The 24,448-nt window shown below is 50.6% G+C and overlaps 1 protein-coding gene across 1 annotated transcript in view; it reads right to left on the bottom strand.

The window, feature by feature from the left end:
• The window catches only part of RAB40C (RAB40C, member RAS oncogene family), a 224,835-nt gene that overhangs the window by 72,059 nt on the left and 128,328 nt on the right, over positions 1-24,448 (bottom strand). The window contains exon 3 of the mRNA XM_085632143.1: positions 4,248-4,308. Within this exon, the coding sequence (XP_085488269.1) occupies positions 4,248-4,308 (61 nt within the window). The remainder of the gene's footprint in view (positions 1-4,247; positions 4,309-24,448) is intronic.

Here is a 24,448-nt window from a genome sequence, read left to right as displayed (position 1 = left end):
TTGTTACCGTGGAACTCCCACCATGATGAAGGTGAAGATACAAGCATGTGAATCTATGAAAGATTCAATATTGGAGAATTAGATTATATCACTTTTAGCAGTCTAGGGAGAACATTTGTGCATGTATTTGGAGGTTCTTATTTCCCATAATCAAATAGAAAGATGGGATGTGCTAAATTAGACATCTGTTCAGTGATGCAATAGGCGGAAACTCTCAATTGGTTTCAAGGATAACCATTTCTAGGAGGACTTGTGAGGCCAGTGTGCAAGTCAGGATTAGTAAGTCGTACAGCAAAATACAGATGAATGGTTGACGAAGGGCCAAAAGATTGTATTAACTGTACTGTTGGGGCAGAATCCAGTATCCAGTTACCATCTGAATAGTTTGGTGAAATGTGTGAGGTCAGATATGGGTTGTCTAATTTGTGCCGTTGTGTTGACGGTATGTATCATTACTGGGGAGTGAGTGTTGATATGATATACATCTTCAGTTGATTATCAAAAGATTCTGTGAGAAAAGAGGTACTGTTAGCATGGCATCACCTGGCTAACTAGATGGCTTTGGTGCTATACTGTAAACCTGAAGGTTAAGATAGGCTTTTTGGAGAGCTCTGCTGTATTTTTTTTGTGTCCACTGGTATGTGTGAGGAATGTATTGCACTATGGGATAGCATCATTTTTTCTATGACTTTGGTGCAGGATTGCATTCATAAGAAAATATTGTTCTGGGTTTAGGTATTGTGTGTGCAACCAGGCCGCTCGAGCACACGTAGTTTACAAAGATGATGTACTAAATAACACATCGAGTGATTACTCTAAAATACAATGAATTACAGTACATTATAATTTGCAACTGACATTACCTCAATGCTTAACATCACAGAATATATGCAGGCGAACTGTTGAATTAAAATTTCAGTCAGCAGGGACATATTGGCATTTACCAAACAAAAAAGGGAAGCTGGTTGCTGTTCGAGAAGTAGGAAACTATTTCAGTGTATTCAATCTTGCATTTTTCAAATGGGTTCAAAGCAAAACTATATGTCTCATTAAATGGTAGATGCTTTTACATAAGGATTGTAAACATTTGCTACTGAAATCATGAAAACATAATACAGCTGCACATTTCACCAAAAAACTAAATTGACCCAGTCACCATTGCCACAATTTAACATGCACTGCACAAAACTCTTAGAAGAAAAGCAGTAAATGGAAACAAAAGCTAATCTTTAAAAAAGCATTGGCATAGCCAATAGGTCTCGCTTTTGGGACCTTATAAGTATTTAGTTATGCAACACAATATCCTTGGAGCAATATCAACTGTTGCATGGCTAAAAACTTATAAGGTCCCAAAGGCGAGACCTATTGGCTATGCCAATGCTTGTTTTTAGAGGCCTGGCATGCAGTTTTAAATGTAGGCTGGTAAGAAAGGTGCCAACCCGAGGGGCAAGGTCTAGAGAGAAATAAGATAGGAAGAGAGGCGAGTTATAATGAGATAGCACAAATAGAACATAGACATAGATAACACAAATAGAAATAGGAAACAGCTTCAGTAAAGCAAGCGTGAGAGGAAAAGAGGAAGTGCGAGCAAAGAGCTAGAGAGAAAGAGAAAGAAAAAGAGATTGGAAAGTAGGCAGAGAAAAGGAAGTGAGAGAGACACAGGCGGAGAGAACGACAGATAAGATGGTCAATCATATGATTTCTACGCTGGTTGGTGCACTAGGAAATAATGCCTTGTGTGTTTATACAGCCATGAGGCCCCACCCTGGGACAGAAAGCTTTGCGAATATGTAGGTCATTCAAAAACATGTATTATGAATACACTAAAAGGCTACCACAAAACGTGCAAAAAAGAAACTCTAGTGCTTACAGCGCTTTCAAAAGATATGTTTTTATGAATACTCACTCACACTGTACCTAGTACACACCTTTGCTGGACTGGCAACATCACAGAACCTCTCAAATAATGAAAAACTTTGTAACCACAGAGTTTCCTAGGAGTCTATGAATTAAAGTCTGTACTGGGTCCAAAGCAGCCTTTAGATTTGAGGTTTATGCATATATTTATGTTGCTTTTAGATAGCAGGCACCCTGGAAAAGCTTGTTTCTTCTTTTGCTGCCTGTCCCCTTTCTTGCTTAAAAGTACAGGAGATCTCCTCCTTCCATTTCAGAAAGGAAGGAACTGTTTGGAAACAGAGGCTAATTATAGAATTTTTAAAACAAGGAGGAATACGTGAACACGGCTATAGTCTGTCTTGTGGAGAGAAGGGTGTGAAGGCGAAAGGCTGGTTGTTAAAAAGCAGAGTCATTGAGGCTTCGGTCTAACATCTCACTGAAGCCACCTTCACAATTAGGGCTTCAAGGAGCAGATTTTTTTTAACCAGACAATGGGCTGCAAGTTGGCCAGATTGTCACCAGGCAGGACTGCTACATTATTACCCCCGAAGTTATCAGCACCGAAGAGCTGGCAGGCTCCTTCGACAACTTGGAGAGAAGTAGGCTTCTTTTCTATTCCGTAAGTAATCAGTGTTGGGATGTCTGCTGTTAGGGCCAGCGGATCGCCCCAGTAATCGATTTACTCAGGAGTAAGATCTCAGGATCGCTCAACCCACCCTTAACTTGGCACAGAGAGGAAATTTTGTTGGAGAACCATCCGAGTGGCATAATTGCCTTCCTTGAAGAGGCTGTAGCCTCGCTATGGTTCTGCACAGTATAGAGCACCCAGAGGTCCCCTGATACAGTCAGTGACATGGCCAGCTTCAGTAACTTATGAGAGGCCAGGTCTGGTGTGTGTTTGGTGACAACAAACACAGAGTCAACAGAGAAGTTCACCTTACTGTACAACTGAATGTAGCTCATTGTCGACCTTTCTGATAGCGCTTAAAGGCGAGAGACGCTGGTGCTGCTGTTGGGTGAATGTCCCAGAAGTCTCTGGTCACTCCTTCCATTTCAGCCTGAGGCAATTCACAGTTGTCAATAACCAATCACCAATGTTTTTTTTACTTTTGCCGAAAACTATGAGAACTGTTGTGGACAAACCCAGAACATTTCAGTGTGGGTGTTAAACTGTCAAAGTTAAAAATATCTTTTTTAAGGAGTGATACTCCGAAACAAGAGACACTTCTCAGAGCAGGGACTCCACTGTGTACATCAATGGCAGGACATGGAACCTGAGGAGAAAAAAAGCCCGTGTATTTGTTTCTCACCAGGGGTTAACTTGAGCACCATGGATTGTGTGCGACTGAGGCTCCCACGGTGGCCACTGGACGACAGACGCTGCTGGGAGAGGAAAGACTGAGCGGGGTCGGGAGAGACGCCTGCTACCAAGGTATGCTCACCAGCAGTGCCCTCTCCAAGTGTGTGTAGAGGGCAGATGATACCTTGGTGATGGGAGACATGGCAGCACAATCTCAGCACTACACCAGCAGCGATGGCACTGGAGAAACCCCCCTCGCCTGGCATCTGCCACATCCCAACACCAGGCGCTGTGCTGAAATATAAAGCGCAGCACCTGTGTAGATAAAACGTATGCACATTGCGGCTGCCATGGTAAATAAAAAATAAAGCAACACGGTCTCTATTTTTAAATACACAGGACCTTGGCTATGTGTTCCTGCATGATGATCTTCGTTGCTGACAGACTGACAGTGCCTGAGAGCTGCAGGCATGTTGTAGGAGCATAAACAGAAGGAAGACAAGCATTCACGGCCGGGTGGCCGTGAAAGTAGTCGCGGCCGCGCGGTGTTGGGTGTGGGGCGGAAGAGGTCTTTAGAAAGGGGCAGAGTCCTAAGATAAGTAGAAGTGCGTGCGAAAATGAAAGTAACTAACAAGGAGGGAGGGGAGAAGGGAGGGGGTAGTGGGAGCAGAGAGCAAGGGGTTGGAGGAGCATTAAAACTAAAGGGATTTGCGCACTGTAAGGCTTAAGGAGCCATGACAAAAAGCCAGATGGCGGCTGAACGCGCGCGTAACCACAAGACTGAGGCCAGCAAAAGCTTGTGGTAGCACTTTGAAAACCCAATTACTAGATGTCTCGCAGAGCAGTGCATGCGTTGGCTCAGATGAGACCTAAAAACGATTATGCTAAAGTATTGAAGGTTTATGGAAGATACAGAACACAGGGGTACAGAAATGTAACACAACTATGCGAGTCTCTATATGTTTAATAAATCGAACAGGTACAGCAACGAATTACAAACTGTAAAGAAATTAATGATGGGTTCACTTTTAATTATGAAAGAACAACTCACCAGAGCTCTAGCTTCACCCGTCTGCCATCTAGCAAGATTGTTGTAGTCTTGTAATCTATTCCTGAAAGGACACACAAAAAAAAACTTCAGAAGCAGAGTAAGGAAAACTCAAACATGCCAATCTTTGGCAACGCTATTTTCTATACAAGGGAGGAAGCGTTGTCTACTGGGTAGAGTACAAAAGTGGAACAAAACCCAATCTGTGATCCAGTATGTTTTATGTAATACAAATTTTTTTGATAAACAAGTTTTTATTGTTTTGCGTGAAACAGAAAAAACATTGAGCCTGACGAACCACCAAGTTACAATCACACAGCATAAGAGCACACCGTCTGCACATCCCCACCCGAAGCTCCCCCCTCCCCCCCCCCCCCCCCGACCACATAATCAGAACACATTGCCCAGTCAATTCCCCCAGACCCTGCGGTATTTTTTAAGGCAGCCCCTCGACTGATAGAGAGTTCGCTCCTGTGCCGCACACCAGTCCACTCCCGTGCTCCATTTGGCCAAGCTAGGCGGCTGCAGATGCTTCCAAGCCGCTGCTATATCCCTTTTCGCCACCATGAATGCTGTCATAAGGAATAGCTTCTCTGCGCGCGTGCCATCCAGGCCCTCAGTGATGCCCAGAAGGGTGTGTCGAGGGTTATGTGGAACCCCCCATCCCAAGACCTCCGTGAGATCTGCCTCTATGCCCCTCCAGTAACCCCCCAAGTCTGGACAAGACCACACCATGTGGATGAAATCAGCCGGGTCAAAACCGCAGCGGGGGCAAGCTGCCGCAGCGGAGAGGCCCGCCCGGTGTAGACGAGCCGGTGTGAGGTAGGCTGTGTGCAGATAATAAATTTGAATAAGCCTCAGTTTGGCGGAGGCCGTCACCAGCCTGGGGGCCATAAGGGCGTCCCGCCAGTCGACCTCGTCCAGGGGACCCACCCACTCCTCCCACCGTTCCTTCAGGCCTTCCCGGGCCGTGGGGGTATTGTTAATAAGAGAGCGATGTATTTGGGAGATGCCCCCCCCGCCCCAGGTTACCCAGCAGGACCTGAGCCTCCGGGGGGCTGTGATCCGGCAGCCTACTGTCCAGAGGGGTGTAGAGGCGTATGGCGTGCCGCAGTTGGAGGTACTTATAAAATTGAGAGGAGTGAAGGGAGAAGCGCGCCTGCAGTTCCGAGTACGAGCACATGCGTCCCCCCCGCCAGACGTCCCCCAGCTGGGAGATGCCGAGCAGGTCCCAGGACTTGACACCCTCCAGGCCCGCAACGTCCCACATCCACGTCCCATGCCAGAGGGGAGTGGCACGAGTCAGTCTCCCGGTCCACCGGGTGTGGCGAAGCGCCGCCCGCCAAGCCAGGAAGACCGCCTTAGTGATGTCTGGGCAGGAGGCGGGGACGGGGGCACCATACAGGAGGTCCTGAATGCGGGAGAAACCCAGGTCCTCCAACTCCACCCTGTAGGCCGGATCGGACCATCCCCCCCCAAAACCAGTCGTGGATGACCAGGAGACGGGTGGCCAAGTAATAGAGGTAGAGGTTGGTCATGCCCAGCCCCCCATCAAAGGTGGGCAGGCGACATGCCGACAGGGCCAGCCGCGGTCTCCCACCAGCCCAGAGAAACCTGGTCGCCAACCCATCCAGCTCACGAAACCAAGGCCGTGGGAAGGACACGGGAATATTTTGTAGTACATAGAGAAACCGGGGGAGAATCATCATTTTGTATAGTGCTACCCTCCCCAGCGGATTGAGCGGGAGCGATTGCCATCGCGCCAGATCGACCTTGGCCTTCTTGACCAGGGGGGTCACGTTAAGAGCCCAGCTCAGTTCCGGGAGAAGGGAGACCCAGATGCCCAGATATTTGAAGGACAACCGACGGAGGGGAATAGTGTCTTGCCAATCAAAACACTCCCGGGAGGGGTGCAGAGGCACAAGAACCAACTTCCGCGGGTTTAAGTAGAGGCCGGACGCGCGGCCAAAGCGGCCGAAGAGATAGAGCGCACGGGGGCCCGAACGCGCTGGGTCACTAAGGTACAACAGAACGTCGTCCGCATAGAGGGTTATCTTGTCCGATGGTAGACCTGGCCACTCCCAGCCCCGAAGGAGAGGATCCGCTTGGATCAGGACGGCAAGGGGTTCCATTGCGAGAGCAAAGAGGAGGGGCGACAGTGGGCACCTCTGCCGTGTTCCCCGTCCGATCCGAAATGGTCTCGACAGTGCCCCGTTGACCAACACTCTGGCGCAGGGGCGCGTGTAAAGGACTCGCACCATGCCAACAAACTTGGGGCCGAAACCCATGTGGGTCAGGACCTCAAAGAGGTAGGCCAACCCGACCGAGTCAAAAGCCTTCTCGAAATCGGCAAGCAGGAGAGTGAGATATGGAGATAGGCGGTGGCGGTGAGCCAAGGCCACGTGAAGGCGACGAAGGCAGTGGCGAGTTCCCCGGTCCGGCATAAAGCCGCATTGGTCCGAATGCACCAAGCCCGACAAGAAGGGCCGGAGCCTCTGGGCCAAGACCGCCGCGTAAAGTTTGATATCTGTATTAATAAGGGAGATCGGCCGGTAGGCCGACCTATCACAAGGAGGCGGCGTGGACTTGGGCAGGACCACAATCGTGGCAATGTCGGCTTCCGGCGGGAAGGAGCCTTGCTTGACCGCTTCAGCGTAGAGAGCCCCCAACCGCGGTACCAGATGTTCTTTATAGGTGGCGTAAAACTCCTGGGGAAAGCCGTCCGATCCCGGGGTCTTTCCCGCGGACGTGCTCCCTATCGCATCTCCAATCTCCTCAGGAGAAATGGGCACCTCCAGACTCTCCCAATCACCCGACCGAAGACGGGGAAGCCGCTGGCCACTGGTGGCAAGCAATGAAGCCAGGGACAGGTCCGCCGCTCGGGCCCTATAGAGCTGCGAGTAATACTGAGCGAAGGCTTCCGCTATGGCCACGGAGGAAGAGTGGACCAGGCCGTCAGAGTCGGCCTGTGCTTTGGCAGTCCCCCTGATGGTGGCTTTGCAGGCCTCCCAAAGGGTGCCCGCCGAGGAGACCGACCCGTCGTTGTCCCCAAAATAATGCGTCAGTGCGGACCCCACCTCCTTGCGGAGTGTCTTATCCTGGAGGAACCAGGCGTTGAAGCGCCACACCCGGCGGGCCCCCCGAGGCGGGAGACCCAGACCCAGGAGGACCGGAGAGTGATCTGATATCCCCCTGGGGAGGATGCGGACATCCTGGATGCCTACACAGTCAGCAGGAGGAACAAAGATCGCATCGATACGGGCATGGGTGTGATGGGCAGCCGAAGTATGAGTGTATTGCCGGGCGCGTGGGGGCCAGGTCCGCCACGCATCGCATAAGCCCTGCGCCTCCGCCCAACTCGCCAACTGCTTCGCCCGCGCAGCGCAGGGCGCCGAAACTGGATCCGAGGAGTCGAGCTGCGGAGCCGAGACAGCGTTGAAGTCCCCCCCCAGTCCGATAGCGCCCGGTGGAAGAGTTGCCAACAGAGACGCGACGTGAGATAAGGCCTGAGATAGCCCGGTAGGCGGCGCATAGAGCAACAGGAGGCTAAGCGGCCGACCCTCTAGCGTGCCGCAAACGGCAATCCCCATTCCCTGGGGGTCATGGATCACCCGGGTAAGCACAAACGGGAGGGAACGGCGCAGCAAAATGGCGACCCCCCGCGAGAACCCCGAGTGCCACACCCGGTCATACCCGTAGCGCGCCAGGAAGGGACATCGCTCGCCTAGCAGGTGGGTCTCCTGAAGTAGGAGCACATCGGCTTCCGCGCGTTGGGCGTATTTAAGGACAGCGGTGCGCTTAAGTCTATCCAGCAAACCGTTCACGTTCCAGGACAGGATGCACGTCTGCGCCTTAGCGGCTAGGTCAGCCATGGTAGTGACGGGAGTGGGACGCGCTGGGAGCGAAACAGCCAGGGTGAACACAGGACTATGCATCTCACACTAGGGGAAGCCGGCGGGCAGCGCAGGAAAGTGGTCAGCGGCAGGACTTGCGGGAGCATGGAGAAGCGTGTCGACACGCGGGGTGCGATGCTGCATAAGAGGCTCAGTGGATAGCAGACCCAAATCAAACAAAACAGTCCCCCAAGGAGGAACAACCAACAACTACCCAACCCCAACCCCCCACCCCCCACTTCAAGAACGGAAGCATCTATCGCCCTAACTGAACCAACAATTACAAAGCCCCAAGCGTAGGTGCTCGGGTGTAAAGAGCGTGGTGGACCCCTCCTGAAGCACGGATTCCAGTGTTGCGTCCTAGGTTGTTGTGGGAAAGCTTGAGACTGCTGAGCCCCCCACCCCCGCCACTCGACAGGGTCGCCGACTCCCCCTGTGAATGCAGGAGGCAAACGTAAAGTCATATAGCAGGACTACGGGAGAGGTCCGACAGGTCAGTTTGCACGTTGAGGGGGGTTTGAGACCCATCCGGTCGGGGCGACGGGCAGCGCCGGGACCCCCCAACCACACAAGAGGATGCTCCAGAGGAGGCCGAGGAGTCTCTCACCCCTCTCCCAGATGCGCCCGCAGACCGGTGCCGGGAGTGTGTGCGCTTCCTGCGCCCTGGTCGCTGGGACCCTGCCCCTCCCTGGCCCCGGGGCACAGTAATGGACGGCCCCCCTCCGGGTTGGAGCAAAGGTCTTTCCTCAGTGAGCCAGGTCCAGGCCGCTCTGGGGGTGTCAAAGAACAGCGTCTTCTCCTGGAAAACGACCCGCAGGCGGGCCGGGAACTGGAGTTGGTATTGAAGGCCCAGGGAGCGCAGCTTTTGCTTTACATCCGTGTAGGAACGGCGCTGCTCCTGGACCTCCCGGGTGTAGTCCGGGAAGATCATAACGGTGTGGTTGTTGAACTTCAAAGGGCCACTCACCCTCGCCTCCCGCAGGATAGCGTCTCTGTCCCTAAAATTGAGGATCCGAAGAATAAAGGGGCGCGGGGGGGCTCCCACAGGGGGCTTGGCAGCCAACGACCGGTGCGCCCTCTCCACCACGAACCAGGACGACAGACCAGCCGCCGGCATCCAGGATTGAAACCACTTTGAGGAAGTCATCCGCTCGGCCAGACTCGACCACCTCCGGAAAGCCCACCAGGCGAAGGTTGTTGCGACGGGTGCGATTTTCGGCATCTTCCGCCCGCCTGTGCAGTTCCTTGGAGTGGGTTGTGAGTTCCCGGACCTGATCCTGTAGAAGGCGAATGTCATCCTCCGCCGTGGAGATCCTGGATTGCGTTTCCGTAATGCGAGCCGTGGCGTTGCGGAGGTCCTGCCGCAGGAGCGCAACATCGACTTTCACCTCCCCAAACATCCCCTCCAAGGATGTGCGAGAGGCATCAATGGCCTGAAGGATGACGGCCAAGTCCTTGTTCGGGGCCGGCGCCCCTCCTCCCCCTGCACCCGGCGGGTCCGAGTGCGCGAACTGGTCAATCCGCGTCTGGTGGGACGTCGCCGGTGGCTTGGAGACCTTTTCCTTGCCCATGGTGGACCCAGAGGGCACGTGCCAGACACCGGGGGGGGGGGGGGGGGGTTGGCACAACAGACCAGCAGGTGGCCCGCACCTGCCAAGCGGAGCAACCCCCGGCAGCAGGTCAGGGGCGGGGGGGTTCCCACAAGAAGGCAAACGGTGAGTGCGTGGCTTATCTCCACCGATGGAAGGCCTGGAGCGCGGTCGACACGCACCCCCTCTTACGGGTCCGCGCCGCCCTCACCACGTCCCGGGCCACGCGCCAACAGTCAAGCCCCCCCCCGAGCACGGGCACAGCGCCAGGGAAAACAGTCAAGGCGCGGTGGGGGGCGAAATTGCCTCCCTGTCTGTAGCGGCCCCCGGGAAGGCCGTGGGGCAGGAGAGATCCAGTTCAGCTGCTCTCACAAGGAGCGTCCCTGCCCCAAATGAGGCGACCGTCCGCCGGGTCTGGCGGGCCCGCAACGCCTCCGGGGCCGCCCCAACAGGAGTCCACCAGAACAGGTCAGCGCGGGGCCACTTCAGGCAGCGTCGGCCCAGCACCAGGGGGCAGCGGACACCAGCCGCGGCACAGCAGCAGGGCAGGCAGGTCAACGGGTAAGTAGTCGTTGGCCGTGGAATGCGGGTCTGAGGCGAGCTGGAAGCTCTCAGCGTGCAAGGGTGCCACAACCTACTGTCCACCCGCCACCTGTTTCACCGCGGGGGGCGGCACGTCCCGGGCTGCAGCCTCCTCAGTCCGGAAGAGAATTGAGAAGACGGGACAGCGGCATGGGATGGAGCCGGACCGGCCAATTCAAACCGCGTTGGTTGCGGGGAGCTGGCTGCCAAGTATTCGGGATTCTCGAAGGAAGTGTCACGGACGTACGAGGCAGACAGGGCCTCGCTGACACAAAGCCACCTCACAGCGCTCCGCCGAGGACTCCACCAGCCGGATCCAGCCTCCCTGCTCGGGCCGATCTGCCCGCCGAAGCAGACCTCCTCACCAGCGGGGGGCGCACACCATTCGCCCCCCCCCCCCGGCTCACCTGGGGTCCGACGCCCTCACAGGTCCCACTGCGGTGATCGTCCTGTCTCCGGTCCGCCGATAGTGGCCTGGCGGCCTGCGCCCCTCGTGGCGCGCCGGGGGCTCACGCAGCCGACACCACCGGCCGCGGGACCGGCCAGGCGCGTCCCAGGCAGCGGCAGAACTCACGGGCTGTCTATCTCAGCTCAGGCTGCAGCGATTCATGCAAAACTCGCAGCGGGGGTAGAGAGGCAGCCCCTCAACACTCGGCGGTCATCTGGGCTCACCTAGGACAGCCACAACGGACGTAGGACGGATGCGAGGGGTCAGGCATCCAGGAGCCTCACCTCAGAGCGGCCATCTTGGGTAGCGCCACCTAGCGCCCTCTTATGTAATACAAATTAAACTGATTTTCATAGGATTATATCAAATAATAGCCAATCTGTTATACAACCCAAGAAGTGCTTGTAAAGTACTTTATTACCCCTATCCATGCTTGTGAATGGGAGCATACACCATTCCATGATGGCTGCCTTGTTAACCACTACTTTTGTTTTTAATTAACTTGCCTGCTAGACGGACAGCACTGAGGAGCTGTTCTGGAGCTGTACCTCTCTGCTCTAGAGAATACACCACGTTTCCGAATGATAGAGGACAGAGCTTACTTCCTAGTGCACATAATACACCAAGAGTGAGCATGTTGGATAAGCGACACTCTTAAATGCAGTAGACTGGATGCCACCAAAGCAACTGAGTTAAAGACAGGACCTATAAAATTCCCAAAGCTAAGGCCCTTAGTCTGGTCAGAACCCTGTAGCTTGAAGACTAAAAGGTTCAGTCAGCCCTTAATTTCAAAGAAAAGTGAGGACAGAGTGCAGTATAGAATATGTGAATATTAGCAGACCAAAACCTTACTAAGCTGCACATTCTTTTAGGGGGACATCAAACAAATTCCAAAGAAATGTAACTTGTTGCCCCGGGTACAGATCTTTATAACCTGATATGAACTGACACAAGCACTGGATAGCTTCTTCAAACCCAATGCAAGCAGCAAATTGTAGGTAAATAAAAAAGGACCACACAACCTCTACTTATACATTAAAAGGGATACTGTAATGGATTAGCCGGTTTAGGATGGCTGTACAGAACGAGCAAAAGGTGGTGAGAAAAGGCAAGAGAAGGAGTGAACAGAACTGAGGTGGGGAAAAAGACGAGCAAAAGAAATTAGGACTACAAAAAAGAAGGTCAGAGGCAACCAAAGAAAAGGATAAATGCAGAATACAAGTGAGAGCACTGGCGATGAAGAAAGGAGAAGAGAAAGAGTTAAGAGGAGAGGGGAGACTAAGTAAAAGAGAAAGAAAAGCAGAAGATGCAAATGAGATTTCATAAGGGAGAGAGTTAAAGATAGTATAGATAAAATTGTGAATAATATACTTTCCATTTGGAGAACAGAGCTCAATTTTCTGTCTGTTACAGGTAAAGTTACTTAGTGAGGTTCCACCTCTAGGAAGGTCAGTGCAGGGTGGTAGCTGTCAATTTACCAGCCCGTTTTCCAAGAGGGGTGCAAGTTAGGGGTAGGTTTCTTGAAGCTCATGCCTTTTTAGGTTCTTGGAGCCCAACAGTGAATCGGGTTGGATCTATAGTAGATTGTTTGATCTCATTCTGAGAGGAACACAACAAAATCATAGTTGTATTGTTTGAATTAATCTGAGCCACTGGTAAGAACACTGGGCTGGGCTGCAATCCAGTCCATAGTTTTTTTGGCTCACCATGCCACATCAGACACAGTACTTAGTTTGCACATAAATAAGTGCCAGTGCCTAAAGCTCTGTGCAAAAGCCATAATCCATCTCATGCCCCTTTATTCCACTAACAGACAATCTCCATGTCGCTATCTGTCACACTCAGGTTGTCACACTGGAGCAGGCAAAAACATTTTTCTTGCTCCAGCCTAGTTACAAATATTAAGCACTAAGTAACCAAGAGTTTCTTTACAAGCATTCCAGGGGCACAATAGCAGCTTTCTGGAATGAGTCACTGAAGCTTGGAAGGAATTTGCTCAATTTGACTGTGTAAAATCTTGGGATGAAGAAGGCATGGAAAATTGTGCTGCAGAAGTTTTATTCTCAGGCCAATCCAGTCTTTGGAGTCTTATGCGAAATTTCTCTTGGCAGAAAGAGGTAAATCTCGTATTTTCTTTAGATTTACGAGTTGGTATTAATTAGAGGTTTATTAAATGGTTATTCCTTTACACCAGTGAGCGCATAAAATTAATTGACTGCAAACCCTTCAGTTGTTAAAGGTCCAACAAACACAAGCTGGCAAATTTCTTTTATGGAATTGAGAAAATAATGTAGTTGAATCGCCCTATATAGACACACACTAAGATATGGCTTCCCATACCAAAAATGCTGATCTGCCAATATCTGTTTATCTGCGATGACTGTGATTACGGTGATACTTGTAAGTAAATGCCAAAACATTGTGTACTGCCTGCATTGCTCCATAGGGTTCTAACATAAGCCTAATAAGTTCAAGGTAGACGGGGAGAGCGAGACAAACAAACACACACGCACTTTTTTGCGGGTTAATGGGTTTATCCCGGACCTACAAAATGTGCAAGCCACTAGCAGGAAAGCTCTCTGGTGTAACCCAAACACCAGGCATCATTAACTTGGGAGAGGACCATAACACATTACCTATAGAACTTCATCACAGGAGGAATCTGACATCCAGCGATGGTAACCTCGAAATTGTTGTAAAGTCAACAGACAGCCAACTGCACTGCAAGGCCATACCTGTGGCAGACAGTGCACCATCCAACTGCCAATATCGTAACATTCACACAGTGAAGAGTTTTAAGATTACCAACCACTTCACCATATTCTATTTATATTCCCCTCACACTGCAGCTAACAAACACTATTCCTATGGTTCCATTAGTCCTCACTTTTTTTTATTTCCAATTTAGCAAATGGCTTTTCTTCCTGGACGACTTGTTCCGGGGGCCTTAAAAGGTTCAGTGCAATCAGCGAGAGAGACCTTAGAGTGCTTGGTCCAGAGTACTGTGCCAATAAGAAGATCGCCTTCCGAATACTTCCAAAGATAGCATTAGCAGCGAAAAGCATGTCAGAGTAAAGTTGGTAACATGCACTTTGTTAAAATTTACCAAAAGTACAGAGTGCTGGGGAATTAAGTTTTGACGTTTCAAGCACATCTGTGTCCTAACTTTATTAATAGCTTTGTGGTTTAATTCTTTTTATTGGTATTTTGAACATATATGCCCACCCACAACTGTAAGCTGGCAGGGGTCAGATATGAAAAGAATACGAGAGAGAGAGAGGAAAAAAAAGTGAGAATAGATAGTAGAATAATCTGCTAAAACTCCTGCCTTCACCACCGCACCCAGAGCAGTGCGTGTTTCGCTGTACGGCATAGCCAGCATTAGCATTTGTGTGAACTAATTCTGTGTTATAGCCTGCTTTCCTCTAGGTGCAATGTATTTGATCAATTTATCAGGTGTCACTTTTTATTGGTCAGAGATCGGACAGTAGGAGTGGGAGAACTCAAGTATACATGTATACATGAATTTCTTAAATTCTTGGACCAAGATGGATGTAGGGACTCCATACCTTTTTTAACTGACCTATGGCTGCTGAGATTTTGTTTTTCCGCATTACGGAATTCCCATAGTTTGCATAGAGATTCCATACTCCAGGCTCACATTGGACCTCTGCAGAACAGTGGAGACCTGCTCGCCAGTACACAGAGCTAGTGTTATGGCCTTACCTCTGTGATCGCAGCTGACAGGTTGGGTAGGTCAATAATTTTGTATGTTGGAAATTGTGGTACATCTGTGTTGAATATTGGGTTTATGTCACAGCACTTCCTGCCACTATCATTTGAATTTGGGGCAGCGCTAGAGTAGATTTCTGGTGGAACTGCAGTGGTGCAGACAGCCAGGCACTCAGTCACCTGATTTTGTGTGATTCTAGATACTGAGGCATGCAGAGGTATAGCATCAATGTAACACAGCTTGTTTTTACCTGAGGTGCTAGCATTATGTAAAATATGCTGGTGCAGTCTTCATCAGAAAGAGTGGGCTCGAAATCTGCCTACCTCCTCTTTTGCACCGGAGTTTTCCCTGAAGAGGTCTTGCAATTAAGAAATCTGTAAATGTCCAACAGCATGTGCTTATCGTCTCACTTTGTGATGACCCATTTTTCGGAGGATGTGAGGTCTGCTGGCATAAGACCTATTGGTAGCATGAGTTACCTACCCAGTGTCTTATGTAAGCATCTCATTCTTTCTTTCTTAGGAACCTCGTAGTCATTCTTCATTTGTCCTCGTTGTAGAAGTCTCTTATCCTTTGACAGCTTGCTTTCTGCCATTTCTAGTAGACATCTCCGAAACAAAGGGGGAGAAGTCAGAGTTGGTTTTAACAGGGTTCAGCAGGAAGCGCATGGAGGCGATACCATTCAAGGGAGCTAACTTGTCCCAGGCTTTCAGGGTAACCCTGATTACCCGAGAGGAATATATGTCCCAGGGTCTGTGTTTTTTAGTCATCAACACCACATTCCAAAAGGGCATTCAAGTGAGGCACTAGAACTTTTCTGATACAGTCCTGTTCTATTCTACTATACATCTAAAATGTGATGCTAAGTAGTCACTTGTTCTGCTGGAATAGATATGTGGTGGTAGATGAGTGTTTTTGATATGCAGGGCTTGTCTCTCCTATATGATGTTTACCAAAAATCTCTAATTTGTCTATGACCTGTTGGGTGGTTGTTGTCGGTAGTAGACTGTGGGCAGGTGACTCATTAGGATTACAGCGATTACGCAGTAGGTTTAGGAATTACAGCTATAACAACTTATTTCACTGTGTCAGTAAGAGTGTTTGAAGTCGCAAATGAACTTTAGAGGGACAGTAGTATCGGGACTATTAAAGGGCGAAATGTCTTATAGAATACTGTTGCACAGCCATCAGGGCCGGAGGCTTTATTAAGCTTGTAGTTTGACAATTTAAAAATCACTTCTTCTATTGAGTTATTGGTGTCTAGTGATTCTGCCTGCTGTTCGGCCAATACTAGTGCTGTGGAAGTGGATAGGCAGGACTCTATTCCGGTCTCTGGAATGTCGTCTGCTCTGAATAAGTCCTCACTGAAGTACCTGAAAGTCTGGACGATAGCTTCATCTGCTCTTGGTTTCTCACCCTTTGCATTGGTGATTTTGGTGACTGTACAGTGGCCTTTAGTGTGCAGGAAAATAATTATCTGACTAGTTTCCCTTTAAATATATTAATGGTGGCACCTGCAGAGTAGATTGCATTCTGCCTTATCCATGTTCATTGCCTTGAGTAGTTTCCTGGCCAACAACAGCTCTCGCCAGACCTTATGTACCCCTGTTCATTTGAGATTGGATTCCAGGTCTCACCTTTCCTTGGAGTCCCGTCCTTTTGCCCTTCCTTTCTTTGTTGAATTTTGGTGCAATGTGGATAAACGTGTACCTCTTTGTCTTGAAGGAAGTGTGAGATCATCCCTTGCTTTCTGGTTGTACGTGTTCACTCTTGGTAAGGTTGTAATTTAATCTCAAACCATGACCAGAGTTACATGCTCTGGGCTCCCTCCGGGTGGCATACATTGGGGAGTGATCTGAAAAGGCAGTCAAGCCGACTTCAGCGTGCTCTGTTCTTGCCCGAATGTGGAATGTGCCTGCAAAGTCGTCTAATCTAGTGTATGTCTGACGGGATGCTGAGCAGAAAGTATAGTTTCAAGTTGCTCCTCAGGGAGCACCAGATCGATCAGGCACAGTTTATTTAGCCACTCCATCCCACCGATGGATAGTTTGCCTGCCTGGGCTTGTGCTGCACATATCTGTCAAATGCTGGGTCGACTATCCCCCACTAGGACTTTTCTATCTGGAGAGGTACTGGCCTTCGATGAGAACTCTCTTGATTCCCATTTGGGGGGAAAATAGTCACTATGGTGAGTGTGTAACTGTTCCAACATACCCATATGGCCAGGAATCTTCCAGAGATTTCAGTAACTGTATTTTGAACTATTCACTTAAAGCCAGGGGGATGACCACCGCTCCCTCCCCTTTGTGCTGTGGCTCGAAGAGAAGTACAGCCCAGGGCACCGTGAACCATCTACATCTCAATTGGCCGCAGACGTTTTGAGGAGGAGAGTCACATTTAGAATCTTTAAGCATAGTAAGATGGCCTTGGCTGGTGCATTAACCCCTTTACAATGAAGCTTAGTAACTTAGTCAAATGTGCTACCTAGGTGAGAGTTCAAATCTATACCACACCCGACATCCTGTCCATAGAAAGTCAACAAGATCTAGCCACTAATGGGTGTGTGTTATGTGGTAAGGTCGAGGGTGTATGTTCTAGGGGGCTCCCAATATTAAAACCCAAACTCAAAACAACTTGTGTAATTCACACACATCAACCCACACCCCAGCCAAACTGGAGATGAAACCTTCCACTGGTTATTTATGGAGGAAGTCTAAAGGGAGAGGAAAAGGTTCGGTCATATTTGAACTTATCATATGGTTCTATCCTCTATAAAGCAGAGTTGTGGTAGAGACCTATTCTCAGGCCACCCATCAAGTTGTTTTTAGTCAGCCATCTGTGGGCAACCAAGTAATCACCTTCAGTCTTTGCAGAGTTCAGTTCTTAGCAACGTTTTCTATCCTCTCCTGTTAACTGTCGCCACTCAATCTCCACGAAAGAAGGTGGAGGTGTGGACAGGTTCAGGTGAAGAACCCTCCCCTGCTGCTGCGATAGAAGATGTTACCGAAGGGGCAGCCGGATCGAAAGATGGACGGCCATGCTTAGAAGCTTGGGATATCAGACTCTCCATGCCCAGTCTGGAACCACACAGAGGACTTGGGCCCAGTCGTTCCTGATCTTCTTGAGAACTCTGGAAGGATTGGTAGGGGCGGAAAAGCACACAGGTGGCCTGAACCCCACTGGAGATGAAAAGCGTCTCCAAGAGAGAGCTGCCTTGGAAACTTTAGTGCACAAAACTGCTGACATTGTGTGTTCTTGGCAGTGGGGTAAAGATCTAACCAATGCTCTCCCCACTGCTGAACGAGACCTTGCCCCACCTCTGGGTGGAGACGCCATTCGTGATCCGCTAGGCATCTTCGGCTGAGTTCATCTGCTTTGGCGTTCAGAGAACCCACCAGGTGTTGAGCCACCAGGGATCTACCCTGCTGTTCCAGCTATGTCCAGAGGTGCAGGGTTTCTTGACAGAGGACCCCTCCTGCCCTGTTTGTTGCAGTACCACATGGCGGTGGTGTTGCCTGTGAACACTTTTACCAGCTTTCCCCTGATGGAGGGCAGAAAGCCTTTCAATGCCAGTCAGATCGCATGGAGCTCCTGCAGGTTGGTGTGGAGACTGGATTCTGCCGGAGACCAGAGTCCTCTGATCCTCCACCTCCCTCGGATAGATGCCCCCTTCCCAGGAGTGACGCATCTGTCACTACTGTGAGATCTGGTTGGGAAAGGGAGAGGGGGCGGGGGGGGGGGGTCTCTGACCGACTCACGGTTTGTTAGTCACCATAGCGGATTGTTCGCAGTACCATCCAAGATCTGGACCAGGTTGAAAGACTTGCCTGGTGCTGCCCCCACGGGAACTTCAGGTCCCACTGCAGAGCCCGCATATGCCATCTCGCATGTGTCACCAGCACGATGCAGGAGGCCATGAGGCCTAGCAGCCTCAGAGTCAGTATCACCGAAACCCAGGGTAGAGACTGAAATATTGATATAGTCTGAACATCCTGGACTTGCCATTCTGGAGGATAAGCCAGAAACTGCACTGTGTTTAGAACAGTTCTGAAGAAAGGGAGCGTCTGAGAGGGAGTATGGTGCGACTTCGGAAACTTGATAGTGAACCCCAGCGAGTGCAGAAGGTTCGTCGTAGTCTGGAGGTGGGAGACGACAGCCCGGGGCGAGCGCGCCTTCAGCAGCCAGTCGTCGAAGTAGGAGAAGACTGGCACCCCTGACCTCCACAGATGAAATGCAACCACTGCTATCACCTCAGTGAACACCTGAGGGGTACTGGTAAGGCCTAGGGGAAGCATGGTGAACTGAAAGTGCTCATGGCCTACAGTAGACCCCAGATAGTGCCAGTGGGCGGCAGGACGAGAATATTAAAATAAGTGTCTTGCAATTCCAACGCTACTATCCAGTCTCCTGGGTCCAGAGCAGACAAAACCTGAGCCAATGTGAGTATTTTAAATTTCTGTTTTGAGAAAGAGATTTACATTTCCAAGATCGAGGTTAGGACGAAGGCCCTGGTCCTTTTTGGGAACCAAATAGTAGCAGGAATAAATACGGTTTACTTCTGGCACCGGGACCCTCTTTATGGCTCCCTTGGCTAAGAGAGCTGTGACGACCTTGCAGAGAATAGGCAGATGATCCTCAGTCAGCCGATGGTGGCATGGAGGGAGGGGCAGTCTCGAAGGGGACAGAGTAGCCCCTTTGGACAATCAGCAAACCCCACCTGTCTGATGTTTATGGACAGCCAGTGGTGCAGGTGATAGAGCATTCTCCTAACAACTGGATGCCCAAGCTGGTAAAGGGGCACATTAGGAGAGTTTGAAGGCTGTTGCAGACGGGGGGTAGGGGGTTCAGGCCGATTGGGGTGGACGTGGGGACGCAGAGAGACCCAAGGACCTGGCCACAGCATGAGAATCCTTAAACAGCTTGAGTGCTGAATCTGCCTTTTCTCCAAAGAGACGGGTGCTATCGAAGGACATGTCCATGAGGAAAGCTTGAACATTGCTCGAGATGTCAGTCGTCCTTAGGCAGGGCCACTGTTGTGAAAAACAACTCTACCTAGTGAGTCGGTCGTGTCAAGTCTGCATCAAACAGTGAACTCTGCTGCATCTCTCCCGTCGGTGACAGCTTGGGAGAGTACACCCCGGGGCTCCAACAGGACCTCAGGCAGCACTTACGCAACTGTATTCTAAATTATTGTACAAGTTGCTCCGTCCTCCCCGTTCCACTCCACGAACACGCAGCACACCAAGAGATACAGCTTTAGGCTGAGTGCTTCCCTAAACATAAAAATCTCAACATGTCCCACTCAGGTCATCACTGAATATCCATATGAGACACACCAATATTATTCTTGCTCCGTTTGTGTGTGTGGCTACATTGAAAATAAAAAAAACCTTTGTGGCATCAAGTGTCAGGGGTTCCCTAGTGCTAATATGTGGGGCAACAGAAAACAAGCATTGGCATAGCCAATAGGTCTCGCTTTTGGGACCTTCTAAGTATTTAGTTATGCAGCACAATTTCCTTGGTGCAACCACATCAACTGTTGCGTGGCTAAACACTTATAAGGTCCCAAAGGCGAGACCTGTTGGCTATGCCAATGCTTGGTGTGGTTGTGTGTGTGTGTGTGTGTGTGTGTGTGTGTGTGTGTGTGTGTGTGTGTGTGTGTGTGTGTGTGTGTGTGTGTGTGTGTGTGTGTGTGTGTGTGTGGGTGTGTGTGTGTGTGTGTGGTTGTGGTTAGGTGTGTGTGTGGGGTTATGTGTGTGGGTGGTTGTGTGGGTGGTTGGGTGGTTGTGTGCGTGTGTGTGTGGTTGTGTGGGGGGGGGGGGTTTGTGTGGGGGGGTTTGTGTGGGGGGGGTTTGTGTGTGTGTGGTTGTGTGGGGGGGGGGTTTGTGTGGGGGGGTTTGTGTGGGGGGGGTTTGTGTGTGTGGGTGTTGTGTGTGTGTGTGTGTGTGTGTGTGGGGTTGTGTGTGTGTGGGGTTGTGTGTGTGTGTGGGGTTGTGTGTGTGTGTGGGGTTGTGTGTGTGTGGGGTTGTGTGTGTGTGGGGTTGTGTGTGTGTGGGGTTGTGTGTGTGTGGGGTTGTGTGTGTGTGGGGTTGTGTGTGTGTGGGGTTGTGTGTGTGTGTGGGGGTTGTGTGTGTGGGGGTTGTGTGTGTGGGGGTTGTGTGTGTGGGGGTTGTGTGTGTGGGGGTTGTGTGTGTGGGGGTTGTGTGTGTGGGGGTTGTGTGTGTGGGGGTTGTGTGTGTGGGGGTTGTGTGTGTGGGGGTTGTGGGGGTTGTGTGTGTGGGGGTTGTGTGTGTGGTGGTGTGTGTGTGTGGTGGTGTGTGTGTGTGGTGGTGTGTGTGCGTGGTGGTGTGTGTGCGTGGTGGTGTGTGTGCGTGGTGGTGTGTGTGCGTGGTTGTGTGTGCGTGGTTGTGTGTGCGTGGTTGTGTGTGTGCGTGGTTGTGTGTGTGCGTGGTTGTGTGTGTGCGTGGTTGTGTGTGTGCGTGGTTGTGTGTGTGTGTGGTTGTGTGTGTGTGTGGTTGTGTGTGTGTGTGGTTGTGTGTGGTTGGTTGTGTGTGTGTGTGGTTGTATGTGTGTATGGTTGTGTGTGGTTGTCACAGCTAGGCTATAACGATGTATGTATGTGGAATGAAGGTGGGACTACAAGTCCCAGAATACCTATAGTGCATCCTGTCCTACCTCTCTTTCCATTCCTTCCTATCTAAACGCCTCCCTCCCGGAACTCGGTGCTTGTCACCTGTGGGTTTCAGTCTACCGAAGCCGCATCTGTGAGGACGTTTTGGCCATCCTACATACCTGGATTATTTGCTGGAAATCCTGTCGGATTACGAGTTTCCCAGACTTTGTTTTCTTCGCGTTCGCGCTGGAGTGCAACCGCACCTACTTTTGACCGGCTTTCCTTTGTACTCGGATACCGAGTACTGCAGACCAGTCAGTGCGCTGATAAACCAACCGGTGTGCAGGTTGGAACCGCCACGGGTAGAAGCCTGCTCTTTTTGAACCGCGCAGGAGCGCAGACTATGGTTCTGTGTACTTAGGGAATATTTTTTGGTATTTATTTTAGTGAACGCGCAGGAGTGCGATAAACGTTGGAATACCCGCTTGCACTAATTTTGGAGCCGTTGAGAGACTCGGAATTCCGGTTACGCTTGCAGGGCGTTTGTGGTTTTTTTTGTTTGCTTGAAGAGATTACAGGATAACTGCTGAAACAATCATCATTGCTGGTTTTAGTGGAGACATCTTGAGTGGCCGACAAACCGGAGCCACCCCAGTACCAAGACAACTATCAGGAGATAAGTACAATCACTCTTGGGTTATATTTAAGTACCAGGAAGGTTTGCCACATCGGTGTTCTAGGTCTCAGGAACTCAGACTCAGAGAAACTACTCTTTATTTTTTCCTTTTGTGCCTTTTTCCTACGGGAGTGTTTGTGACAGCATACAAATGTTAGTGTGACTTATGTTTTATTAACGTTATATATGCATTAGGGAGGGTTAGGAGACACACTGATGTCATGTTGTGTTGTGTCTTCTCTGATGGAAACAGGGGGCGATTGTAGGAGTGAAGGTTCCAACTCCAGGGTGCATGCCAGAGTTCTTGCTGCCGCAACTTTATTGTTTTGTTTGTCCTTTTTTTCCCTTTCCCCCGCTGTGGTATCATCTGTGGAGGGATTAGATATATATCCTCGCAGGTGTGCCACAAAAGGGGAAAAGGTTACTTACCATCAGTCATCGCTCCTGCTGTATCCGGCTTTAAGATTAGTTACCCGTCTCTGCTGTGACAGTGGTTGTGTGTGTGGTTGTGTGTGTGTGTGTGGTTGTGTGTGTGTGTGTGGTTGTGGTTGTGTGTGTGGTTGTGGTTGTGGTTGTGTGTGTGTGTGGTTGTGTGTGTGTGGTTGTGTGTGTGTGTGTGGTTGTGTGTGTGTGTGGTTGTGTGTGTGTGGTTGTGTGTGTGTGGTTGTGTGTGTGGTTGTGTGTGTGGTTGTTTGTGTGTGTGGTTGTGTGTGTGTGTGTGGTTGCGTGTGTGGGTGGTTGCGTGTGTGTGTGGTTGCGTGTGTGGGTGGTTGCGTGTGTGGGTGGTTGCGTGGGTGGGTGGTTGGTTGTGTGGGTGGGTGGTTGTGTGGGTGGGTGGGTGGTTGCGTGGGTGGTTGCGTGGGTGGTTGTGTGGGTGGGTGGGTGGTTGTGTGTGTGGGTGGGTGGGTGGTTGTGTGTGTGGGTGGGTGGTTGTGTGTGTGTGTGTGTGTGTGTGTGTGTGTGGGTGGGTGGGTGTGTGTGTGGGTGGTTGGTTGTGTGGGTGGTTGTGTGTGGGTGGTTGTGTGTGGGTGGTTGTGTGTGGGTGGGTGGTTGTGTGTGGGTGTGGGTGGGTGGGTGGTTGTGGGTGTGGTTGTGTGTATGGGAGTGTGTGTGGTGAGTGTGTGTGGTGAGTGTGTGTGGTGAGTGTGTGTGGTGAGTGTGTGTGGTGAGTGTGTGTGGTGAGTGTGTGTGGTGAGTGTGTGTGGTGAGTGTGTGTGGTGAGGGTGTGTGGTGAGGGTGTGTGGTGAGGGTGTGTGGTGAGGGTGTGTGGTGAGGGTGTGTGGTGAGGGTGTGTGGTGAGGGTGTGTGGTGAGGGTGTGTGGTGAGGGTGTGTGGTGAGGGTGTGTGGTGTGTGGTGTGTGTGGGTGGTTGTGTGGGTGGTTGTGTGGGTGGTTGGGTGTGGTTGTGTGGTTGGGTGTGGTTGTGTGTGTGATTGTGTGATTGTGTGTGCGTGGTGTGTGTGGGTGTGTGTGTGGTTGGGGGTGGGGTTGGGGGTGGGGTTGTGTGTGTGTGGTTGTGTGTGTGTGGTTGTGTGTGTGGTTGTGTGTGTGGTTGCGTGTTTGTGTGTGGTTGTGTGTGTGTGTGGTTGTGTGTGTGCGTGTGGTTGTATGTGTGGTTGTGTGTGTTGTTGTGGGTGGTTGTGTGTGTCTGACAGGAATACTAAAAGCATATCAAAATAAAGGAACACAAACTCGATGTTTGTAAGTCAAAGGGGCGCAGCAAAGCATTAACACAACAACATATTCTTTGAACGAGATCAAAGGGGCGCCGCGAAATTGATCGCGGGCGCTTAATGAGCATGATGAGGTTTGCCATATGGTGCCGCTGCTCCTAAGCGCGCGCACGTCGCCCACGCACATGCACTGTAGCTCTAGGCTGGCCATGGTAGCATTTTTTGAGCCCTCACTAAAAGTCTCGCCAGACCAGCGCATGCGCTGTGTCAGGCGAGACCTAAAAATACTATGACTGGAGACAGTGGTGCTGATGGCGAAGACACAATAGCAGTGCGAAAGATCAGCACTGGTGGTTCACGGAGGTACGGTTGGCAGCTGCAGGCACCAATGCTCAACGAGACACTGCATTAATGATACAAATGTTCAAGGCAACTGAATACAATGCTACTAAAGGCAAATCATAATAAAGTTTCCTGAATAGCAGTAATAACTAGGGGATTCCAGATAGTTTTCGTTTTTCACCGTGAAGTCCATTAACTACAACAGGAAAATGGTCTGAACAATTATAGACCACTCTTTAAACACAATCCTTGAATAATACGGTAGATTCCATTTAGCACGCACAGCCCCGGTGTCCTACACAAGTTTCAGGACTTGCTACCACGCATTTACCCAGAGATGACTGCTTTCACGTATACATGCGACATTGCAAGCTTGTTCTGCATCGACTGGTGAACCATACATAGCCTGCCAAAGGCGGACATGAAACCGGGACCTGCACTTGCAAACAGTACAGGATTCGCGGAGTACACATTCAGTGCATTTCCCTTTCCGCTCAATATTTATATGCCTTGAAATATTTATTCCTCTGAAAGCGCTCGTGGGTGTGAACCACGCATCTAGCTGGCTATCCCCGAGAGACTGGCTGCTCCCCCGATGACGCAGGCGGTGTAGTGGAGCCTGGAGCTCCAGCCAGCACGAGAAGCCAGGTGGAAGG

Source organism: Triturus cristatus, chromosome 10, assembly GCF_964204655.1.
Source record: "Triturus cristatus chromosome 10, aTriCri1.1, whole genome shotgun sequence".
In the NCBI taxonomy this organism is placed as follows: Eukaryota; Metazoa; Chordata; class Amphibia; order Caudata; family Salamandridae; genus Triturus; species Triturus cristatus.
Note: the sequence above shows the minus strand (reverse complement) of the source record. Positions and strands in the feature narration are given on the sequence as shown.